The sequence below is a fragment of the Arachis ipaensis genome, chromosome B09 (assembly GCF_000816755.2).
Source record: "Arachis ipaensis cultivar K30076 chromosome B09, Araip1.1, whole genome shotgun sequence".
Taxonomy (NCBI): domain Eukaryota; kingdom Viridiplantae; phylum Streptophyta; class Magnoliopsida; order Fabales; family Fabaceae; genus Arachis; species Arachis ipaensis.
This window is the reverse complement of record NC_029793.2, coordinates 135,140,855-135,151,050: the sequence shown is the minus strand read 5'-3', so window position 1 is coordinate 135,151,050 and position 10,196 is coordinate 135,140,855. Positions and strand designations below refer to the sequence as shown.

The window sequence follows — 10,196 nt, the reverse complement described above, 5'->3', positions numbered from 1 at the left end:
TTTCTCACTCGTATGGATAATCATAAAACGGATAGGTAAGCTCAAAAGAAGGCTAAAAATATAATATACAGATCAGAGTTTCAAAAACACAGATATCAAGCTCCAAACTTGACCTGCGAAGCTAAGGCCGTCCAGAGCATATATATATATAAAACTCAACCAAAAATAAAACTCAAACTATATAATAAACACATGTTTCTCCAAGTCAACATTTAGGAGGGGTAATCTTTTACCAAAACCAACCAACTCCAGTAACAAATTATTTACAAAAAAAAAACGTACCACACATCATATACCATATACACAATCCATCAGTAATTCATTCAATTCATTCCTATCTTAAGGTCTTCTAGCCTAAGTTTTCACGTGACATTAAACATTAACTACGAGAAACCAAAACCATACCTTGGCCGATTCCTCCCTAAACTTGGAACACCTCAAAAACCTCTCTTTTCACAAGCTCCAAGCTTTCAAATGTCAATTTCTCAAACTTAATCACCCGAATTTCGTTTCAAATCGCCCAATTGAACTTTAAATCAACAAGAACACAATCTAATTCACATAACATCACTATAATTATCATAGAGTTTACTAATTCAATATTTCACAAGGGTTCAATAGTTCCTTACCTTACCCACGGATCAATTGGACAAAACCCAGTGATTATCCGCTACTAGAGTTCACCTAAACCATCAAAATCATTCAATTTCTCAATACCCAAATCCTAAAATCACGAAATTGAGGAGAGGGAGAACTTGGAGATAATTGCTAATTTCTTGCCACTTTTCAGATAGAATTGAAGAGAATTCTAAGATGAACATGTAGCCACTGGCGGCTCGTCAATTGGAGCTCCGGATTGAAAGTTATGGACAACGAAAGTTAACGGTGATGAGGGTTAGGGTTTTCATGTTAATCCCTCTCTTCCTCAACGTATTTGCAGAAATGAAAATGGAAATGGCTCGTTTAGTGGCTTTATAGGTTGGGTTTGGGCTCGGTCCAGCCGGTTCGGCTCGTTGGCCCAGTTTTGGGCCAAAATCTTTAAAATTAGTGTCAAAATTTGTATTTTTAATATTTTTGGGCACGATTCGAGTTCGGTTCAACCAGTTCGGCCTGTTGGCTATGTTTTGGACCAAAATCTTTAAAATTATTGTCAAAATTCGTATTTTTAATATTTCTACCCCTCTAAATTATAAAAATTAATTTTTTTAATTTCTTTGAATAATAATTAATTTATTGGATAATTATTTATTAATTTTATGGGGTTTGCAAAATTCCCCAACCTCATACCAACATAGTAGAGATTGACACTTTCTCTCATATAGAGCCTCATACGGAGTCATTCCAATGCTCGCATGGTAACTATTATTATATGCAAACTCTACTAGCGGCATATACCGATCCTAAGTTGCCGGTTGGTCTAAAACGCAAGCCCTCAATATCTCCTCAAAGGTTTGAATTATCCTCTCCGATTGGCCATCAGTTTGAGGATGATACGCTGTACTTAAACTCAACTGAGTTCCAAACGCCCGTTGAAAAGCTCCCCAGAATCTTGAAGTGAAACGAGGATCTCTATCAGAGATTATGGTGGTAGGCACACCATGCAACCTTACAATTTCCTTGATGTACAAATGTGCAAGCTCCTCTAAGGTACAATTCATCTAAACGGGTAAAAAATGAGCTGACTTCATTAGCCGATTCACAATCACCCAAACCGCGTCAAATCCAGTTCAAGTTCTTGGAAAAACCGACACAAAATCCATGGCGACGCTTTCCCACTTCCATTGTGGAATTTCTAAAGGTTGTAATGTTCTGGACGATCTCTGGTGTTCAATCTTTACTTTCTGACAAGTCAAACATTTTGAAACATGCAACACCACATCAATCTTCATTTTTGGCCACTAGAACATTGCCTTTAGATCATGGTACATCTTGGTACTTCCTGGATGGATAGAGAATCCACTCCTATGCGCCTCCTTCAAGATATCTTGAAATTCTCAACATTCGGTACACAAATCCTACCCTTGTACCTCCATATTTCGTCTCCGTCCCATGAAACCCCCCATCACTTTTCTTTCTCTATTGCCGGCAACGCCTTTGTAACTCCTGATAGTCTTGTTGAGCTTTTAAAATTTCAGACTTGAAGTCGCTAGAGATCTGCAGTTGGTTTAGGCATACATTCCCATTAAATTCACCGACAGTCAGTCTCAAATCCCTAAATTTGCTCACCAACTCCTCTTCCTTAATCATCATCCAAGCGACCATCAATGACTTTCGACTCAATGCATCTGCTACAACGTTCGCCTTCCCTGGGTGGTAACTTAACTCAAAGTCATAATTCTTCAGCAACTCCATCCACCTCCTTTGTTGCATGTTGAGCTCTTTCTGATCAAAGAGATACTTGAGACTCTTGTGATCAGAGAAAACTCGAAACTTCATTCTGTATAAGTAATACTTTCAAATCTTCAATGCAAATACAACCGCTGCTAATTCCAAGTCATGAGTTAGGTAATTCATCTCATGAGGTCTCAGCTGACGTGATGCGTAAGCTACCACGTTCCATTGTTACATCAACACACACCTCAGACCTTTCAACGAAGCATCGTAATACACTTCAGCTCCTTAGGTTCAGGTAACACAAGCACAAGCGCTGTAGTCAGTTTTCGCTTCAAAGCTTGAAAGCTCTCCTCACATTTTGATGTCTAAGCAAATGACGCATCCTTTTGAGTTAACTTTGTCAAAGGAAATTCAATTTGTGAAAAGCCCTTGATAAACCTCTAATAATATCCTGCTAAACCTAAGAAGCTTCTGATATCCATCACTGATGTAGGTCGTCCCCAATCCATTACTGCCTTAACTTTAGAAGAATCCATAGCTATTCCTTGCTTACTCACTATGTGACCTAGAAATTTCACCTCATTCTTACAGAAATTAGAAATTTTAGCGTACAACTTCCTCTCTTTCAGAATCTACAACACGATCCGCAAGTGTTTCGCGTGCTCCTCCTCAGTCTTAGAGTAGATTAGAATATTATCAATCAAGACGATGACAAATCTATCCAGGAAAGGACAAAATATCTGGTTCATATAGTCCATAAACACAACAGGGACATTGGTTGACCCAAATGACATCACAGTGTATTTATAGTGACCATATCGAGTTCTGAAAGCAGTTTTCGGGATATCTTCTTCTCTCACTCTTATCTGGTGATAATTAGACCTTAAGTTAATCTTGGAAAAGACACCAGCTCCTTGTAATTGGTCCATCAGATCGTCAATTCTCGGCAATGGATACTTGTTCTTCACGGTTACTTTGTTTAATTGCTGGTAATCTACGCACAACTGCATACTTCCATCCTTCTTTTTCACCAACAACACCAGCGCTCCCCACGGAGAAATGCTCTGACGAATGAAGTTCTTACTCATTAACTCCTCTAGCTAAGCTTTAAGTTAAGCCAGCTCCAAAGGCAACATTCAGTAAGGCGCAATTGAAATCGGTCCTGCTCCAGGAACCAACTCAATTGCAAATTCGATTTCTCGGGAGGGAGGAAATTCAGGTATGTCTTCAGGGAATACTTCTGGAAATTCATTCACAATTGGAATCTAATTCAAACTTTGTTCATCGCCCGACACACTGGAAGCCAATAGTATGAATCCTGAACACTCACTTCCACTACAATTCACCATGACAGAATTTAAATAATATCCATTCGCCACCACTGGTCCTTCTGAACCTTCCGACATAAACTGCAGTGATCTTTCAAAATAATAAAGGAGAACATGGTTCTTTGATAACCGATCCAATCCCAGAATGAGATCGAGGCCAGTCATCGCCAGATAAATTAAATCATGGACAAAAGTTCGGTGCTTAATTTGGAATGGAAATTGTTGACAACCTAATCCAGTTATGACAGTCTCAGAGGCAGGAGTATGTACTTGCAAATCATAGTTTAGCATGGTTATCTTCAATCCCAACTCATTGGCTTTCTCAAATGATATAAATGAATGTGATGCCCCAGTATCAAATAAAGTAATTAAGATTTTACCACCAATTTCACATTTACCTTTGATTAGAGTGTCTGACCTCTCAGCACCATCCGTCGACATGGTAAACACAAGTCCCTGCTGCTGAACTCTCTCAGCTTCCTATCTCTTCCTCTCTGGATAATTCCAGGATAGATGTCCAGCTACACCACAGTAGTAGCATATACCCAGTCCAGCTCTACATGGAGTATTAGGATGATATGCCCCACATCTCCTACATGTCAAGTTGTTGGGAGGATTCTGAATCTGCCTTCCTTTGCCTCTTCCCTAGTTGTTATTGTTGAATCTCCGGAAGGTGTTATGCCCTTGATGTGGCTGTGGAACATAGCCTCCTCGCTTGAAATTCTATCCTCTATGTGTGAAGTTCCTCCCCTGATCTCTCCTAACAAAAGCTCGGTGATCACTCTTGTCCAATGCTGCCTTTCTCGCACAATCCTCTGCAACCCAGCTCTTGTTTACTAGTTCAGAGAAAATTCTTACCTCCATCGGGCCCACTGTACTTAGGATGTCACTCCGTAGACCATCTTCATATTTTATGCATTTTCATTTTTCAAAATTCCCCAGATTACTCTGACAAATCCTATAGAACTGACACAATTTTTCAAACTAATTGGTGTACTCTGCCATTAACATAGGACCCTGTTTTAGCTGTAGCAACTCAAGATCTTTCGCTGTCCTTATTGAGTTTGGAAAATACTTCTTATAAAACTCATATTGGAATACATCCCAAGGGATTGCAACATTATCTCGCTGCAGAAGGCGTCGGGCTCCCCGCTACCAATACTGAGCTTCACCCATCAGCTAATAAGTAGCAAACTCAACACACTGATCTTCAGCCACTTGTTGCGCTCGCAAGGCTCGTTCTATTGCCTGAAACCAATTGTCAGTTTCTGTTGGATTTGTGGTTCCTCTAAAGGTTGGTAGATTTATCTTCAGAAAAGTTGCTAAGGTCATGGGTCCAATTCTGTCATTACCCCATTTCCGTTATTAACTTGCTGACCAAGGGCCTCAGCCGTTGCCTGCATAGCACCCGTCATGTTTTCCAAAGCATTCATAAATCCACAGGATTATTCATAGTTGTTTCAGGTTCTGCATTAATATTTCGGCCTCTGCGTCGACCACGTCCGTGTCCATGAGTCATCATTTGGTTCCTGTTCACACCAAACAAGTGATATTAAGGTGATCAGTCTCAATATCTCAAGTCTAATGCTTCAAAGTTCCAAATGCATACTCATAAACAAAGATGCCACATATATCAATCAGACATCCTAATTAGCATATACACACACCCAGAGTATGCCCATAAGCATAGTCAGTCCGTCTCTCAAGCTCTACAGGAATGAAATGCTCTGATACCATAATGTAACACCCTATCACACAGAGCCTTACGCTTAAGTCGTAAAGCAGAGGTGGCGAGTTATTATGACCTCTAAAAGAAAAGACTTATATAAATATAGTTGAAAAAAAATTATATCTAAGAGCCTTGAAGAATAAGCTAAACAAAGCAAAAACAGAAAATCGTTTCTCACTCGCGTGGATAATCGTAAAACGGATAGGTAAGCTCAAAGGAAGGCTAAAACATAATATACAGATCAAAGTTCAAAAAACACAGATATCAAGCTCCAGACTCGACCTATGAAACTAAGGCCGGCTAGAGTATATATATATATATATATATATATATATATATATATATATATATATATATATATTATATATATACAACCTAAAATAAAACTCAAACTATATAATAAACACCTGTTTCTCCAAGTCAACCTGTAGGAGGGGCAAACATAAAATATATATAGAGGAGAATCTATATACATATATACATAGCATAAATACAAAATACAGCATCCCAAAATAACCAAACTTCGGTTGCACAGGAAACTCTAGACGCTCAGCGAGGTGTCTCTCGACTTGCATATGAAAAACAACAGAATATGTATGGAATGAGAACTGGAGGTTCTCAGCATAGTAAAGGTGCCCACATAGTTAATATAAAAGGCCCCGAAAAAGCCAGAGGCATTCCTAGAACTCCAACACTCAGATTTCAGTTTAAAGATTCAACTAAACGAGAAATTAGGTAAGTTATCTAAGGTATTCAAGTTCTGAATCTAACTTTAACCTAACACTTCACTTTCTGTCTCCTCCAATCCTCCGAATCACCGGTGGGACAACCCCCCCTCACGCCTCCGCCAAGAGGCGTCTCTCAGAAAACATACACATACAATTCAAGCAAGAAAAACACAGATAGAGGAGCAATTATAACAAGTAGAATAAGTAGCAGATAAGCAGAGCTAAACAGTTAAGCAAACCAAAACAATGCACACTCAAACAAAACAAACAAATGCATATGATGTATGCCTGTCCTATGGCTGATGAGTCTCATCTGTCGTTTATACAGCCAACCTGACATGTCTTGGTAGTTAACCATTGGACAGTCCCTTTGTGCGCGCATCCCCAAGGTAAAAAATAATATCCATGGAGTCAAACTCTAAGCTCAAATATAATATTCCATGGAGTTAAACTCCAAGCTCAAATATAATATAATATTCAAAATCCATATATATATGCATGCCCATGGGGGAACCCGGGAATTAAAGTGCTCGGTCACATCTTGCGACAGAGGATCAACAATTAGTCTCAATATCATCGTCATTCATACAAAATTCATACTCAAAACTTAATTCATTCTTTTCTAAATAAATCAAACTCAAAATGTAATCGTTTTCTTAATAACTCAAAATCAAATCATAAAATCCTTAAACCAAAATCTTTCTAAATAACCACTTCAAACAAAACCTCCAATTTTCATAAAAACTTCGATAGCACCTCCTCTAAAACTTGGACTTTTGCCACCCTTCAAGGGTCCCAACCGCCAAACCAAACACCTCTCAATCATTCAAATCATTTCTAGTATCAAATTATTTCAAAATCAAACCAATTTCAATATTAAATCTTTTACCAAAACTAACCAACTCTAGTAGCAAATTATTTACAAAAAAATGTACCACACATCATATACCATATACACAATCCATCAGTAATTCATTCAGTTCATTCCTATCTTAAGGTCTTCTAGCCTAAGTTTTCATGTGACATTAAACATTAACTACGAGAAACTAAAATCATACCTTGGCAGATTCCTCCCTAAGCTCGGAACACCTCAAAAACCTCTTTTTCACAAGCTCCAAGCTTCCAAACCTCAATTTCTCAAACTTAATCACCCGAATTTCGTCTCAAACCGCCGAATCAAACTCCAAATCAACAAGAACACAATCTAATTTACATAAAATCACTATAATTATCATAGAGTTTACTAATTCAATATTTCACAAGGGTTCAATAGTTCCTTACCTTACCCACGGATCAATTGAACAAAACTCAGTGATTATCCGCTACTAGAGTTCACCTAAACCATCAAAATCATTCAATTCCTCAATGCTCAAATCCTAAAATCATGAAATTAAGGAGAGGGAGAACTGGGAGAGAATTGATAATTTCTTATCACTTTGTTCAGATAAAGTTGAAGAGAATTTCGAGATGAACATGTAGCCGCTGACGGCTCGTTAATCGGAGCTCGGGATTGAAAGTTACGAACGGCGGAAGTTAACGGTGATGAGGGTTAGGGTTTGCACGTTAATCCCTCTCTTGCTCACTGTATTTGCAGAAATGAAAATGGAGATGGCTCGTTTAATGGCTTTATAGGTTGGGTTTGGGCTCGGTTCGGTTCCGGTCTAATCAGTTCGATTCGTTGGTCCGATTTTGGGTCAAAATCTTTAAAATTAGGGTCAAAATTCGTATTTTTAATATTTTTACTCCTCTAGATTATAAAAATTGATCTTTTTAAGGACTTTGGCTACGTAGACTATATACCTCTATCAACCCCTATATACTTCACTCATAAATTGACCAAACAATTTAGAATTGCACTCCCTGATTGCACTATGTATAGCAACTCATAGGCAGATTGCACTACCTCACTATGTATACCAATTCCTCGATTGTGCCACCACAAATCATTCGCAGGCTGCCTTCAGAGTGCTCAAGTACCTTAAAGGCAAGCCAACTATTGGTCTTTTCTTCTTTGCCTCCTGAGACATGCACATCTCAGGGTTCTCAGATGTTGATTGGGCCACATGTTCAGACACTTGAAGATCAATTTCTAGCTACTGCTTCATACTTGGAAGCTCTCTAGTTAGCTCAAAAAGTAAGAAGCAAACCACTGTGGCCAGATCCTCTGTCGAAGCAGAGTATAGAGCATTGGCTGCTACAACTTGTGAAGCCAGATGGTTATCGTTCCTAATGTCTTTCATCGGGTTCCCTCTCTAAAAACCAATAACACTCTTCTGTGATATTCAATCAGCAATTTACATAGCTAACAAAGAATATTGAAGTGGACTGTCACATAGTTAAAGAGAAACTGCTTTCTAATTTAATTCATCTCATGTCTGTTAGCTTTCAGGAACAACTCGTAGACTTTCTCACCAAAGCCTTAGCCCCAGGGGCTTTCTCAACAAACCTTAATAAGCTTGGATTACCAGATTTATACACTCTAAGTTTGAGGGAGGGTGTAACCTAACCTAGGATCCATAAGCAGTAAAATAGCAGTAGCAGTAGAATAGTCTAGCTTAGTAAATTAAATGTGTTAATTCAACTCAGTTGATTTTTTGTTGATTGCAGTTAGTTGAGGTTAGTTAAAGCAAGTAGTTAGAAGGTTCCAGAATAGGAAAGAGTTTGTTAGAGTAGTTATATAACTTGTGGTTGAGAACATTTGCAACACAAGTATATAAGGCACAAAACACTGTATTGATATTAGATTCTTCTTTTCTTCTTTCATTGGAGTGAGAAACCACAATGGAATTCTCTCTGAATTGCTTCTCTTCTCTGCAAACTTTTGATTCTGTTTTGTTAAGAGCATGATTTTTCACACAACCTCTTATTAGGTTAAAATAAAAAAAAAAAGCTTAAACCCACAAACATAAAAGTCCAATTTAGTAACTAAATAAACAAAATCAAAATATATCAAATTAAATTGAACATTCTAAAAATATAAACTAATAACTTTAAAATAATACTTGAACTCTTCATATCATGAACATTTGAAATACATATCAGAATTCTTATACTGTTTTAATTTTATAATTAAGTAGTGTCGAAATCGTTAAAATTAGCAAAATATTTCTCCCAAAAATATTTGATTAAAAATCTAATTAAGTTCTTAATTGTGGGTATCTCTAATTTACAGAATAACTCAAAGGTTTAAAATTCAATTTTTGTTGTTTCCATCATAAAAAATATTAGCATAAAATAAATAAAAAAATTATTAAAAAAGTCATGCAAATTTCAAAAAGAAATTCTTAAAAAAAAAGGTTTATGACATGACCGTCGTTCATTTGATCTCATTTACATTTTACACCATAAATTTTTGTTATTTATATACATCTAGCTACTGATATTTTATATTAATATTTTGTGTAGGGGTGGCAAAACGGGTTAAACCTGTCGGGTCGACTCGCTAAACCCGCTAAAAAGAGCAGGTCGGGCTAGGATTTGGAGTCCGCCAAATTAAAAAAAATCCACCAAACCCGCACCGCCAAATTGGCAGATTTTGGCGGGGCGGGCCGGTCCGCCGGGCCGAAATTTTTTTTTTAATTTTTTTATTAAATAATGTAAAGAATTAATAACAAAGAAAAAGAATAATACATTGGGGTCAAATACTTAAATCCATAAATTTGTAGAGGAAAAATGTCCTTTAATTTCTTCTCAACTCAAATGTAGAGGAAAAATGTCCATAAATATGTAGAGGAAAAATGTCCTTTCATCACGTCACAGCTCACAACTCAAATTCTTTTTTGTTTTTGTTTTTGGTCAAGACAGCTCAAATTCTCACAATCCACATATATTTTTTTTTTACACTATTTGATGAAGCCCGCTAGAAATAGAATTGCTTTTATTCGCTTTGGTTTTGCAGATAGCTTTGATTTGCTTTTGTCATTATCTTATCAGATTATCACAAAAAGGCCCACAGTTGACAGCAATTTTGTATGTGTATGTGTCTCTGTGTTCTTTCTTTTGGTCATGAAGGTCTCTGTGTGTTGTATTAAAAATAGATTTATCATAATTTGGATAGGGCTTCATGATTTAACCCAT

At 37.3% G+C, this 10,196-nt stretch overlaps 1 protein-coding gene across 1 annotated transcript; it reads right to left on the bottom strand.

The window, feature by feature from the left end:
• LOC107616399 lies at window positions 3,471-4,103 on the bottom strand. The gene is made up of 2 exons (XM_016318359.1): window positions 3,665-4,103; window positions 3,471-3,574 (listed from the first exon to the last, which is right to left on the bottom strand). Exons 1-2 carry the CDS (start codon window positions 4,101-4,103, stop codon window positions 3,471-3,473), a joined length of 543 nt encoding a protein of 180 aa, XP_016173845.1.

Excerpts from the sequence above, each read along its gene's own strand:
- LOC107616399 (XM_016318359.1), bottom strand. The coding sequence starts at position 4,103 with ATGTCGACGGATGGTGCTGAGAGGTCAGACACTCTAATCAAAGGTAAA. Across the intron at positions 3,575-3,664 it reads CATGGTGAATTGTAGTGGAA|AAGTATTCCCTGAAGACATA; the intron begins GTGAGTGTTCAG and ends ATGAATTTCCAG.